Source organism: Coregonus lavaretus (assembly GCF_964263955.1).
Source record: "Coregonus lavaretus genome assembly, chromosome: 17".
Classification (NCBI taxonomy): domain Eukaryota; kingdom Metazoa; phylum Chordata; class Actinopteri; order Salmoniformes; family Salmonidae; genus Coregonus; species Coregonus lavaretus.
This window is the reverse complement of record NC_140004.1, coordinates 33218198-33233484: the sequence shown is the minus strand read 5'-3', so window position 1 is coordinate 33233484 and position 15287 is coordinate 33218198. Positions and strand designations below refer to the sequence as shown.

Genomic DNA, 15287 nt, shown 5'->3' with positions numbered 1-15287 from the left:
GGGATTGCAGCCAAGGAGTTCAGTTTTCTCATTCATCTGAGTGAAGCCAGGTCTGAAAATACGTTTAAAAAACTCCCCTCACCTCCACCCCAGTCTTAAATACTTGGAGTTTGTTTTAGCAACCCCTACTGTGTGCAAACTGTAGTTAGGTGCCTTCACCTCATTAAGCTGCCTTCGCCTCATTAAGCTGCCTATGTAGCAGCACTGCTAGACAGACATAGTGTCAGCATAACACTTAATACATCCCAGTTTATTGGAAATTAACTATCTCTAAAATACTTTGGTAAACCTTCCTATCATATGAAATCCTATGGCAATGGCATTGGCAGTTCTATGATGATCCTGGAGATTGGAATTGTATTATGAATGGAAAACTTAACAGGTGGAAGAAGTACATGTCACGACTTCCTCCGAAGCTGCCTCCTCTCCTTGTTCGGGCAGGCTTCGGCGTTCGTCGTCACTGGCCTTCTAGCCACTGCCGCTCCTCATCTCATCATTCCATTTTTTTTGTCTTGTTTATTACACACACCTGGTTCATATCCCCTCATCAGTACCAGTATAAGTATTCCCTCTGCCCCCATTGTCTTTGTGTGTGATTGTTTATTGTGGAGGTTACTATAGCTCGGTGGCAGAGGGAATATTTTTATTTTTTTGTATCTCCGGGATATTCACCCATGTGCCTTGTTTTCTCCAGTGCGCCGTATTACCGCACTGGAGTGTTTTACGCATTGCTGTGTACCGCTGTCTTACCGAATAAACTATTTATTCTGTGATTTTACCCTCCTGCGCCTGACTCCATCCAAATCACCCGCCACAGAATCACACACCCAACAGCATGGAGTCAGCAGGAGACGGGAATATGCCTGGAGTCGTTGAGCGGGTCCGGGAGCATTCCAACATGCTAGCCAGCTTGGGTGAAGCGATGGATCGGGATCTCCAGGTCGTCCAATGCCTAGAGAGGAGAGGACCCGACCCTTCGGGACCAGCTGAGCGACCGGATCCAGCCACCCACACCCCAGCACCCAGAGGGATTCACCTATCCCGACCGAGGGAGTATGACGGGACAGCTTCCCGCTGCCAGGGATTCCTCCAGCAGCTGGAGCTCTATTTTTCTACCATCAGCCCGGCTCCATCGGAGCGGGAGAGGGTGTCCGCCCTCGTCTCCTGCCTCTCTGGGAAAGCCCTGGAGTGGGCCAACGCGGTCTGGAGTGAAGGAGGAGACGTGTTGGACAACTAAGGGGAGTTCGCTCGCCTCTTCCGGGCAATCTTCGATCACCCTCCTGAAGGAAGTGAGGCGGGCGAGCAGCTGGTCCATCTGAGGCAGGGGACGAGGACCGCACAGGACTTTGCACTGGAGTTTAGAACTCTAGCGGCTGGGTCCGGGTGGAACGAGCAGGCCCTCATCGACCGCTTCCGGTGCAGCCTGCGAGAGGACGTCCGAAGGGAGCTAGCCTGTTGGGATACCACATTGACTTTCAACCAGCTGGTGGACATGGCCATCCGGTTGGACAACCTGCTGGCTTCAAGAGGACGTCCTGGAAGGGGCCTGCCTGTTTCACCCCCCTTCAACCCGGATTACGTTCCGATGGAGCTGGGTGGTGCAGCGATCCGGGAGAACAAAGGACGACAGCTCCAGTGTCACTCTTGTGTCAAGAGAGGACACTCTGCTAAACGCTGTCGTCAGAGTTCTTCTGGGTCTGGAGGCGGCAGGCAGGGCACTCTCGCGTCACCCCAGGTAGCACAAACCCACACTCATTCAGAGCCCTCTGCTGCGCACTTCACCATACCCGTCACCTTCCCTGATTACGCGGTAGTTCCCCAGTGTAAGGCGCTGGTCGATTCATGCGCAGCTGGGAACTTCATGGACAGGTCTTTAGCTAATAGTCTATGTATCACATTGGTTTCCCCTAACCATTCCATTGCCCATCAAAGCACTTGACAATCGACCATTAGGGTCAGGCTATGTTAGGCAGGTTACAGCACCAGTCACGATGATTATTCAGAAGACCCATAGGGAACAAATCACCTTTTTTTATTATTGAGTCCCCTGATTTCCCTGTTGTGTTGGGTCTTCCCTGGCTCACACTACATGACCCCACCTTTTCATGGCCGCAGAGGGTTCTCACGGGGTGGTCGCGAGAGTGTCAGGGTAGGTGTCTAGCTGTTTCCGTTGGTGCAACCACGGTGGAAAGTCAGACACTACCCTCCACCGTGCGCATTCCCCCCGAATACCTCAACTAGGCGCACGTGTTTTCCAAAACGCAGGCAACCAACTTACCACCACATCGGGCAGGGGATTGCGCGATAAACCTCCGGTTAGATGCTGTGCCTCCCAGGAGTCATGTCTATCCCCTGTCGCAGGCTGAAACAGAGGCTATGGAGACATACGTCTCCGAGTCCCTGCGCCAGTGGTTCATACGTCCCTCCACTTCACCCGCCTCCTCAAGTTTCTTTTTTATGAAGAAGAAAGACGGAGGTCTGCACCCCCTTGCATTGATTACCGGGCACTTAATCAAACTACCATTCGCTATAGTTACCCTCTACCCCTCATCTCCTCTGTTATTGAATCAATGCATGGGGCGCGCTTCTTCACAAAATTAGATCTCCTGAGTGCGTACAACCTGGTGCGTGTCCGGGAAGGGGATGAGTGGAAGACAGCATTCAGCACAACCACGGGGCATTATGAATACCTGGTGATGCCGTACGGGTTGATGAATGCTCCATCAGTCTTCCAGTCCTTTGGAACGAGGTGTTTCGGGACATGGTTGGTCGCGGTGTGGTGGTCTACATCGATAACATTCTGGTGTATGCGCGCCGAGCATGTGTCCCTGGTTCGCAGAGTGCTGGGCCGACTGTTGGAACATGACCTTTATGCCAAGGGAGAAAAGTGTCTGTTCTTCCAACAGTCCGTCTCCTTCCTCAGGTGTGGAGATGGAGGGAGACCGCATTTCAGCCATGCGTAATTGGCCGACTCCAACCACAATAAAGGAGGTGCAGCGCTTTATTGGCTTTGCCAATTACTATCTGAGAATTTATCCGGGGCTTTGGAAAGGTCGCAGCTCCCATCACCTCTCTGTTGAAGGGTGGGCCGTCCCGGCTCCGCTGGTCTACTGAGGCTGACAGGGCTTTCAGTAACCTGAGGGCTCTGTTCACCTCAGCCCCGGTACTGGCCCATCCTGATCCATCATTACCGTTCGTAGTGGCGGTGGATGCATCCGAGGTGCTGTCCTATCCCAACGCTCGGGCACGCCACCCAAGCTCCGCCCCTGTGCCTTCTTCTCTAAGAAGCTCAGCCCGGCAGAGCAGAACTACGACGTTGGTGATCGGGAGCTGTTGGCTGTTGTCAGAGCCCTGACCGCGTGGAGGCACTGGCTCGAGGGGGCGAAACACCCTTTCCTCGTCTGGACTGACCACCGTAACCTGGAGTACATCTGGGCAGCGAGGAGGCTGAACCCTCGCCAGGCCAGGTGGGCCTTGTTCTTTACCCGGTTTGATTTCACGTTGTCATACATACCAGGTACTAAGAACGTGAAGGAAGACGCGCTGTCACGGCTGTACGACACAGAGGAGAGGCCCATTGACAACAACCCCATACTCCCAGCCTCCTGCATTGTGGCACCGGTGGTGTGGGCAGTGGACGCGGACATAGAGCTGACATTACGCACAGAGCCATCTCCACCTCAGTGTCCAGCTGGGCTGCGTTACGTGTCGTCTCTTGTCCATGATCGTCTTATCTATTGGGCACACACGTCCCCATCCTCTGGTCATCCAGGTATCGGCCGTACAGCGTGCTGCCTTGTTGTGGACCGCTTTTCTAAAGCCTGCCACCTCCTTCCTCTGCCCGGTCTCCCCACGGTCCTGCAAACTGCGGAAGCCCTGTTTACTCACGTCATCCGGCACTACAGGGTGCCAGAGGAAATAGTGTCTGACCGTGGTCCCCAGTTAACATCCAGGGTCTGGAAGGCGTTCATGGAACATCTGGGGGTCTCGGTCAGCCTGACCTCTGGGTTTCACCCCGAGTCTAATGGGCAGGTGGAACGGGTGAATCAGGATGTGGGTAGGTTCCTGCGGTCCTACTGCCAGGACCGGCCAGGTGAGTGGTCGGTGTTCTTGCCATGGGCCGAATATGTCAAGAACTCTCTCTGCCACTCCTCCACTAATCTATCTCCATTTCAATGTGTTTTAGGTTATCAGCCGGTCCTGGCACCGTGGCATCAGAGCCAGACCAAAGCTCCTGCGGTGGATGACTGGTTTCGGCTGCCCACGTCCACCTCCAGTGCACTTTGCATTGCCAGAAGGCCAACGCTGACCGCCACAGCAGTGAGGCCCCAGTCTTTGTACCGGGTGATCGGGTCTGGCTCTCAACCCGGAATCTGCCCCTCCGCCTGCCCTACCGGAAGCTGAGCCCGTGGTTTGTGGGGCCGTTCAAAGTCCTGAGGAGAGTAAACGAGGTTACGTACGTACTACTCCCTCCTGATTACCGTTTAACTCCTCGTTTCACGTGTCTCTCCTCAGGCCAGTGGTGGCTGGTCTGCTCCAGGAGTCTGAGGTGCGGGAGGTCCCTCCGCCCCTCTGGACATCGAGGGGGCCCCAGCGTACTCCGTCCGTTCCATCCTGGATTTGAGGCGTCGGGTGGGGGGCCTTCAGTACCTCGTGGAGTAGGAGGGGTACGGTCCGGAGGAGCGGTGCTGGGTCCCAGTGAAGGATGTCCTCGATCCCTCCCTGTTGTGGGATTTCCACCGTCGCCATCCGGCTCGCCCTGCTCTGCGTCCTCCTGGCCGTCCCCGAGGCCGGTGTCGGCATGCTGCTTGAGCTGCGTGTAAAGGGCGGGGTACTGTCATGACTTCCTCCGAAGCTGCCTCCTCTCCTTCGGCGTTCATCGTTACCGGCCTTCTTGCCACTGCCGCTCCTCATCTCATCATTCCATTTGTTTTGTCTTGTTTATTACACACACCTGGTTCATATCCCCTCATCAGTACCTGTATAAGTATTCCCTCTGCCCCCATTGTCTTTGTGTGTGATTGTTTATTGTGGAGGTTACTATAGCTCGGTGGAGCTCTATTGTATTTTGTATCTCCGGGATATTCACCCATGTGCCTTGTTTTCTCCAGTGCCCCGTATTACCGCACTGGAGTGTTTTACGCATTGCTGCGTACCGCTGTCTTACCGAATAAACTATTTATTCTGTGATTTACTCTCCTGCGCCTGACTCCGTCCAAATCACCCGCCACAGTACATGTGACCTAAAGTAACCACATGTGGATATAGTTGTAATTCAATTCCAATTACAAACCATTCAGCCTAACGGAGTGACAGGCTACATGGAGTAGGCTATCTAGATAATATGTTGCTCACATGGCAAAAAAATTACATTATTTAAAATAGTATAGCATAAAACATCACTCCTCTTCTTTTATAATGTAGCCTATAATGTGGCAATGAAGACCATGGCCTCTGTGATGTCAAATCTAGTTGCATTTTTATTTTATTTTAAAGCTCACAGTATTTCTGCTCAAAGGACAAATCTAGGCTATTTAATGTTTAGGCTACAGGGACCACCTTTGTCAGGGGGAAATTGTGTGAATTGCTGCTTTGTTTTCTAATGTGGAGTGTTTAATTGGGTTTCATCATTAACAAGACAATTAATTAATGCACATTTAAATTGGTAGATTTCACATGTCTAGTCTTAGTCCTATCAAACCTGGGAAAGCTGTTAAGAAGTGGAGTGACATGCAGATGGACACATTTACTTTAACAAAATCAAATTACATCTAAGCCTAGACTGAAATAACAATGTATATTTAATTGAACAGTATTGTCTGCTCTTAAACGTCAGGACAAAATGACAGTTCATTTACATTTAGAATGTGTGACGTTATGTAGTATTAAATCATTATTCAACACTATTGGTCTGAACTCATTTTGTTTTCAGATATATTTAACATAGTTCAAACTTTTACTTAAAACGTTTGAAAGTTTTTCACCTAGTTCCTTATATTTCTTCAGCATACTGTATGTCTGCATATTGACGTTGTAACTAATTACTGTTTGTTGTCAAATATAATTCTCCAAATAACTTTTCAAAATCATTAAAAAATGTAGGCTACTGTGCGTAATGGCTGTCAATTGATTGCGCGCGTCCGTTTGACCAACCATTAAATTATTTTTCAGTTTGGTTTCAAGGCAAGGTGTTTGTTTTGACAAAGGAAGAGAAAGGCTAATGAAGGGGGTAGGGAAAGTTGAGCCGTGTTTTACGCAGTGGGTAATTGAGCAATTTGATTGACATGTGAGTGCCAAAAGGCGCAGACTCTTTCGGATTGGCCGAAGCACACTTCACAATTTCCTCTTGTTTCCAAGCTGCTATACTCCAGGCAGTTATCTTTACAGGCGGTTGTTTGAGTCAGTCGCAGCAGAACGGAACAGAACAGCGGGGGTGCAACAAGAGGAGGCAGGAGTGGAGTTATACTGAAACCTGAAACTTTCTATTCAGAGAACATTTATCCACTGGACTCTTGGAGCTTTTCTCCATTTTCTTTTTCTCTTGTAGCAGGTCTGTTCTATTCTATACTGAAAGCTCCATTGTGAGCTGCATTTTACTTTTATCCTGTAGACTCTCCTCTGTTGTGAACAATGAGGTCCATTGAACCTTTGTGCCGTTGGAGAATCATCCGTCTGGCTTTGACCATGGCAGTGGTATCTATGAGCAGAGCCTCTGAATATGAATACCTGAGCTGGAAATCGGACTTGTACAATGGTGGCCGCAGCTATGGCAAGCCTCCTCAGTGTGTGGATATCCCAGAGGACCTGAGGCTGTGCCACAATGTGGGCTACAACCAGATGCTGCTGCCTAACCTACTGGAGCATGAGACTATGGCTGAGGTGAAGCAGCAGGCGGGCAGCTGGGTGCCCCTGGTACATAAGAGCTGCCACCCGGGTACCCAGGTGTTCCTCTGCTCCCTGTTTGCCCCAGTGTGCCTGGAGCGTCCCATATACCCCTGCCGCTGGCTGTGTGAGGCTGTACGGGACGGCTGCACCCCTATCATGGAGTCCTTCGGCTTCCCCTGGCCTGAGATGCTCACCTGTGACAAGTTTCCCCAGGATGACGTGTGCATTGCCATGACTGCACCCAACGCCACTGAAGCTACCATGCCCACAGGTAAGGCTATACCTACCTACATACCTAGCTACCTACCTACCTACCTACCAGCAGGCATCATGCCTGTCATATATATATATATATATATATATATATATATATATATATATATATATATATATATATATATATATATATATATATATATATATATGTGATTTATAAGATCTCTCAGCCTGGTACCAGAACTGAAACTGAGCTATTGCTTGACATAATGCTTAAATAACTGAGGCGTTGGCTAGGAGTTTGTAAGCTGTATTGTTCAATTGACATTACATTCTTCACTTGGAAGCAGTTTTTATTATGATTTATTTTCTATTTGATAAACATTTTAATGCATTTTGTGGATAAAACATGATCATCTGGAATAATTGTGGAATACAAAAACTATTGTGAACACCAACATATTATGCGATAGTGCAGGCTCAACACATTATGCTATAGGGCAGGCTATACAGAGCTGCGGTACTTGACTGAGATAACACTCAGTCACTGCTTTGATATAGTGTGAGAATCAACACCCATGCAGTTCTACAGGCAGCAGAATGTTGTTTCAGGGGTTAAAGTCTGTTTGTTGATCTCAAACCTCATGCTCATTTGCAACCTTTTGGGGTCATTTTCCCCATGACTGCTTAGATTATTTCTAGATCAGATTATCTCAAAGAATATAAGAGCGTTAGTTCAGAGCAATAACTAGGCTTCTCTGTCTTTACCAAGAGAGAACCTCTCTTTCGAGCAAATGTTAAGTTGCTCGCTATTGACAAAGAAGTGATATTGTAATATTGTAATAGTCCTTTAACAGATGGTAGCAATTTATTTCAAGGTGTTTGTTGAATACTGTGAGCCAGTCCAGCCACAGAACTAATAGATTTATTAATGACCATTTTATATTGAGCTCTCAACAACTGACCTCTTCATTTAGAACCCCCCAAAAGTCGCACAGGGCAATTCCACTGTAATAGAGTGATGCTGAGACTTCAATGTTTCACTTTATAATGTATGTTAAACAAAAAACAATGATTGCAAAGTTAAACAAACCTAGGGACTACTTTTAACAATTTCCACAGAACATTTTACAAAAACTAATTTATGGCCTAAACTCACCAAAGGGGAGTGTGTCATTTATTCTAGAATGCACTGTTTTGAATTATAATGACCCAACCGAAGCCGGGCAGGCCGGCGGGCGGGTTGTCCGCTTTGACGTCTCGCTCAATTAGAACTTGTCTCTATTTTTGCACAGTAGTCACACAAAACAATAAACAGTATGTCATTATTAACTTTTTTCTTTGCTCATTCGAATTTGAAGAGGTATCTAAGGGTTGCGGCTTTACCATACATGCTAAATTAGACCAATTGATCCATTTATGGAAACACAACATTGCTATAATCAAAGATGATTGGAGATATGGACTATCCTTCTAGCATAAAGTCACTGCTCTGCCTGTCCCGACCTTTCCAACCGCCTCGCTCTGCTTGCTCTGCCCGCCCGCTTCTGGTGAAGAACAGTGCAGATGCAAAGCTTGGTAACAGAATGACGGTTTGTGCTGTTTGTGCCGTCATTCTGTTACCAAGAATCTGCACTGTTCTTCAAGTAAATGTGTTTTTGTTAAATATTCAGTGGAAATTATTAAAGTAGTCCTTGTGCATAGAGTTGTATGGATTGTTTAACTTTGCAGTCATTGGTTTTTGTTTGACACACATTTTAAAGTGAAGAATCTGAGTCTCAGCATCACTTTGTTAAAACCTCTTAAGGATCGGACCCTTTTTTTCAATTTTCGCCTAAAATGACACCCAAATCTAACTGCCTGTAGCTCAGAACCTGAAGCAAGGATATGCATATTATTGATGCCATTTGAAAGGAAACACTTTGAAGGTTGTGAAAATGTTAAATTAATGTAGGCATATATAACACATTAGATCTGGTAAAAGATAATACAAACAAAAAAACATGCATTTTCTATTTATTATTTTGTTCCATCATCTTTGAAACGCAAGGCCACAATATAATATTGCAGTTTAGACGCAATTTAGATTCTGGCCACTAGATGGCAGCAGTGTGTGTGCAAAGTTTCAGATTGATCCAGTGAAGCATTGCAATACTGGACTATTTTGTATCAAGTCTGGTAATGTAAGTTTACACACTCCCAGGAATGTCATACATGATAGATCATTAGCTTATACACTAACTTTCAAACATCTAGATGGCCGGGCGGGGTGGGTGTGGAGCCAGAGACAGCAGGGGTTCAAACTGTAGAACCCAGTTCCTTCATTTGAATATAAAAATTGATTTTATCAAACAAAACCATGCTACATTTTATCTCTGGGACCCTTAGGATGACAAATCAGAGCAAGATTACTCAATGTAAGTACATTATTTACCTTCAGAGGTGAATGTATCATACCAGTTGCCGTGATAAGATTTTTGTTGTTGTGCACTCTCCTCAAACAATAGCATGGTATTTTTTTCACTGTAATAGCTACTGTAAATTGGACAGTGCAGTTAGACTAACACGAATGTAAGCTTTCTGTCCATATAAGACATGTCTATGTCCTGGAAAGTTTGCTGTTACTTACAACAGTCATGCTAATCACATTAGCTCATGTTAGCTCAACCATCCAGTATAGGGACACCGATCCCGTAGAGGTTAACGTTGGAATTGCACTATAGCTTAATTTGAATAGCAGATACAGTGGTATATGTAAGAGTGAATACCAGAGGGACAACGATGAGAGATTAAAAAAAAATACCCAGGCCATGTCAATTCTACTGATGTAATAAACTGTGTTTCAAGACTACAGTGAACTCCAAAAGACCTCAGGCCCTTGCTGCCTGTCTGTCTAGGGCTCTGATCAAAAGTAGTACACTATAAAGGGAAAAGGGTGCTATTTGGGATGCAGACTCAGTTTTTGGACTGAGTTATGGTCAAAAGGACTTGAACTACCAACAGCTTGGTGGTAACAATGATTTAGACATGTTTTGTAAACAAACAAAAAAATAAAAAATTCAACAGAAATCAATGGTGCAGAAGGCCTTTCACAATCAAAGTTTTGTCTAAAATTCTTGTTCTTGCCATGGGTTGTAGTATGTTATCGCCATGCCAGTGTCCCTTTGCAGGAACTAGTAGAATGTATCTTGGAGCAAGTTGGAAAGGCTGCTCTGCTCTTTAACTAGACAGGTCCCAGAGAAGAGGAAGTACAACCACCTCATCCAGATTTGCTCATAAATTAAAAGGGACTTTCCATCATCAACCTCCTTACGTTTTGATCTACATTGTATAACGTGTCCTGCACAACAGTGTTAGCTTAGTGTTAAAACATTTTGCTCCTTTCTGAACATAAATGACTCTGTCTTACAGCAAATTGATATGGTGACTGGTGACTTAACAGTCCAGCACCGATGAAGAGGTCTTTCTCACTCCATGGTGCTGCAGTTACATGGCACTTACTGTATATCTGAGGTAGTCCCTCTGTAACTGGGACGTGTTGGGTCGAGGGGGGGGGCAGCATGGTGGTGTGTGTGGAGTCAACATGGTGCTGTTTGGGCAGGAGCCCAGCAGCCTGAGAAAAGTCTCCTCTTGGAGCTTTGGGACCACACAGAGATCAACAAGGTGTGCCACAAATGGCACCGTATTCCCTATAGAGTGCACTACTTTTGACCAGGGTCCATAGGGCCCATAGGGCTCTAGTCAAAAGTAGTGCACTACATAGGGAATAAGGTGCCATTTGGAACGCAAGCCCTTACGTTGACAACTTTTTGCAAATCCAATTAGTTTTCCATGTTTATTCAACATTTATATTTTGGGTTGAAATGATGTGGAAACAACATTGATTCAACCAGTTTTTGCCCAGTGGGTCATGTATTTTGATAAAGTTATTTAAAGAGCCTTCATTGTTTTAAATCATAATTTCAAAACATTCAAAAATGTTCAAATGGAACTTGGCTCCTGTAATTGAAAATAAATATGGAACTCTGAGTGGAAGAGTTTCCAGCTTCAGTCAGTCATCTCTCCGTCTGCACAGTCAGTGCATAGTTTGGGAATCTGTTCTGACAGTGATTAATAAGGCCTAATCTTCCTTAAAAGTCTCAAGTAGCAGTGAATGTGTATGTGTGTGTATCTGCATGTGTGCGTGCATGTGCGTTAGAGCTGTGACAGTCATGGAATTTTGGATGATGGTAATTGGCCAGCCAAATGACCGCAGTCTCCGTAATAACCGTTAGAATAGCACACGTACATTTTCTCCTCTCCCCTGCATGTGCTGCCATAGAAATATAATTAATATAAAGGGGCGTCCACATTCAAGTCAGTGATGGCATAATGGGTGGACTGGCGGCCATTGCGAGTGTACCCATAGGAGCAAAGCAGGAAGTAAAAGCAGGAAGTGTACCCATGAATACAGTATGTGCTGTGATTTGTTGATTAAACTCAACTGACATTACAAAAAATACATTCCATTGCATGAGCCACATCAGTTAACATAATTTGAATGAACATTCCACATTACCATGTAAATCATTGCAAATCACAATACCAGTCTTCAGTCAGCTGTTGTTCCAAAAAAAGAAAAAAAGGATTGATGCCGGTTAATTTATTTTCATGACGGCGGTCTTCATCCATAACCGTCAGTTACACGGTTATATGGTAATTGTGACGGCCCTAGTGTGTGTGAGTGTGTGCATTCAGATAAACGTACAGCAAAGACAGCATGCCTGCAGGACAGATTGATTGTGATTGTCTCAAGTTAGCCCAGAGACCCAAAGAGATCAAAACCAATCACCCCATTTACAGTGGAATGATGCTTAGTTCGACTATAGTGTTTGACTGCTGATATCCACTGTCATTTTGTAAATCTAGCAGATAACAAGAAACTTTGTTTACTGGAGGCCATAATTATAGCCTGCTATAAAGGCCCAGGACATTCCAAACTGAGGTCCGGTCAGTCAGATCATTGACCGTTTGATCAATAAGGGTTTTACTGTCAAACGAGAACAAGCTTCACCCAAGTTCGAATAGATACTTTAAAAAAACGAAACACACCAAAGCAACTGACGACCGAGTGTACTCAGCATCTCTGACCAAAATGTCGGCTGTCATCTTCACATAGGTGTTTACATAAGATTTTGTCTGCAAGAGTGATGTGAAGCACAGGCAGATAGATAGTTGGTAAAACAGTGTTAATACCATGGGAAATGAGCTAATGTTGAAGTAAGTAGAGGTGTGAACAATGCTAGGGTCTGTTGGAGGTTCAGTTGTATTGCCTGACAGCTGTTTGAATGGTGATTTCAGGGAGAGAAAAATACATCTACTTGTTTAGGATTGCAAAATCCAGGTAACTTTCCCAAATTCCTAGATATGATAGAAATCCTGGTTGGAGGATACCAGATTTCCTGCTTATCCTTTCACTCTTGTTCAATTTTTTCAGAGCTATGTTACCTGGTGGATTATTGTGTCAGTGCTACATCTCTTACCCTCTAAATAGACTGTCTCTCCTCCCTCCCTTTCACAGGTTATTCCCCCATATGTCCTCCATGTGACAACGAAATGAAAACAGACATAATTCTAGAGCACATGTGTGCCAGCGAGTTTGGTAAGCATCTCCTAACCCTAACACTACCATTTACATACCGAAGACACACATACACACACGCACACACGTTTTGTCAAGACATGTTTTCCTATGGGCTACCATACCTGTGGATCATGTTTGCCAACACCACAGGATAGTAGCCTATACACGTGGAACCACATACAGTAAGCTACAGCAGTATGTTTATCCTTACAGCACTGGAATATATGCCCCAGACAGACCACCTAATGATCCCTTCCTCCCAACCACCTTAGGTCTACAAAGTACATAGTAAGATATTTACATAAACAAGCTTAGAGAAGTTAAAGTGACACTCTTGCCATTAGGGCTCCCGAGTGGCGCAGCGGTCTAAGGCACTGCATCTCAGTGCTTGAGGTGTCACTACAGACTCCCTGGTTCGATTCCAGGCTGTATCCCAACCGGCCGTGATTGGGAGTCCCATAGGGCAGCGCACAATTGGCCCAGCGTCGTCCGGGTTTGGCCGGTGTAGGCCGTCATTGTAAATAATAATAATAATAATAATAATAATATGCCATTTAGCAGACGCTTTTATCCAAAGCGACTTACAGTCATGCGTGCATACATTTTTGTGTATGGGTGGTCCCGGGGATCGAACCCACTACCTTGGCGTTACAAGCGCCGTGCTCTACCAGTTGAGCTACAGAGGACCACGAATTTGATCTTAACTGACTTGCCTAGTTAAATAAAGGTGTAAATAAATTAGGTTTTCTTACTTACATGCATTCCCGACTCTTGCCATTCTGGTTACAGTAATGAGCTTGGTGCTTTATCCCAGCTATAGATGATGGCCCATTGCACTGCACAGTCATCTCTTTGTATGATATTAAAAGGGAGGTCTTTAGTGGGGTTAATCAGTCTATTGGAAACAAAAGGACTCTGAAAAGAAAAGCAAGTTAATGTAGATAAACAGTAAGACAAACAGAAAAGAGACCCAAAGAGAGGTCTAAGTCACTGCATCGCAGTGCTAGCTGTGCCACTAGAGATCCTGGTTCGAATCCAGGCTCTGTCGTAGCCGGCCGCGACCGGGAGACCCATGGGGCGGCGCACAATTGGCCCAGCATCGTCCAGGGTAGGGGAGGGAATGGCCGGCAGGGATGTAGCTCAGTTGGTAGAGCATGGCGTTTGCAACGCCAGGGTTGTGGGTTCGATTCCCACGGGGGGGCAGTATGAAAAAAAATAAAAAATAAACAAATAATGTATGCACTCACTAACTGTAAGTCGCTCTGGATAAGAGCGTCTGCTAAATGACTAAAATGAAATGAAAAAATGAAAAAGGGATCAGTTTGACAATAAATCTCATAGAGGCTCATGGATTTAGTTCCAGCTGACTGTAGATTTACAAGGTGAAGAAAGAACCAACTTACTTTCTTCTACTGCCCTATAGCATAGTGATGTATGACCATAAACATGCTTTACGTGTCAAAGGTCCAAGCATATTTTCAGCAAAGAAGGGTTTCGTTTTCCAGAAGATTTGCACAATTTCATGCTTGTTGGATGGATGGGACATTATTATTTTAAACCAACTTTCATTATCAGAGAATTGATGTGGCTTTGTCCAACATTTCACAGAGGCTACTCTCTGACAATGCTCAGGGTAATTGTTCTGTCTGAGAATATGAAATTGAAAAGATTGACAATTTGTAAACTTCTGGGGATCATTCCTTCAGACGTAACGGATTGACACGCCAACTGACCACCAAGTAAACTGATGTGAACGATCTTGAGAAAGATTCTCTTGAGAAAGTAGAGTTGACCTTGTTTTCTTGCCCATACAAATTATGCTTAATTCTCACAGCTTTACATATCAACTGGAAAGAAAAACAGAGCTGGGGAGTTTTTAACCTCTGTGAATCCATGTCACAGTTTGTATTACCCTTTTAAAGGCTAATATTCTGTAACTAATGAATTGGGGCCCTAAAGTCTTCATTTAGCAGGTATTTAAAGCTGTAAATCGGGATGTTTGTTTTGCTGTCTGGCCTTCTGGAGGTGTCAGGAGGGTTGTACTTTAAAGCTTAATTCCTATTGGTCCATATCACAGACTGTCTGATGTCACATGTATGGGCATGTCTTTATGCCATCCTATCCACAGGGCGTCAATGCAGAGTAGCAACAGCTGTTGGAATGTTTTGTTTTTCTATGCAATTAAAATGCATTGATAGTTTCTTGCATGCAGGGACACTGTAAATTCAACCCACCTTGAGACAGTGATTGTATGCAGTGAGAATGTGCATAAGTTTACAGGATGCTGTGCCTTATTTTTTATTGCTTGAAGCTCGCCTCCCAAGTTTTTGGTGGTTTCCAAATCAATTCCAAGCAGCAGACCTTGGGAAGACAGACTTTGTGCATTAAAAACACGTTTTCTTTCAGAGTGGTTCTCAGGGAAAGCTAATACACAAAGTTATGTATTTTAAATTAAGTGTCCCATTGTTACACTGTAATGATGGGCCTCACTTTTCTGTCCTCAGAAACCATCCCTGGTTTGCCAAGCAAGAGTAGCACATTATTGGTCTATTTCATCTATGAT

At 45.3% G+C, this 15287-nt stretch overlaps 1 protein-coding gene across 2 annotated transcripts in view; it reads left to right on the top strand.

Annotated features, from left to right (window-relative positions):
* The first annotated feature begins 6393 nt into the window (after positions 1 to 6393).
* Positions 6394 to 15287, top strand: part of LOC311144673 (secreted frizzled-related protein 1-like) — a 29288-nt gene continuing 20394 nt past the window's right edge. The window contains exons 1-2 of one of the 2 annotated variants that reach the window (XM_084180749.1): positions 6407 to 7156; positions 12662 to 12742. In XM_084180749.1, the coding sequence (XP_084036875.1) occupies positions 6631 to 7156; positions 12662 to 12742 (607 nt within the window). In that variant the 5' untranslated portion in view covers positions 6407 to 6630. Of the gene's footprint in view, positions 7157 to 12661; positions 12743 to 15287 lie in introns of both variants that reach the window. The other variant, XM_084180750.1, reaches the window with a different exon arrangement.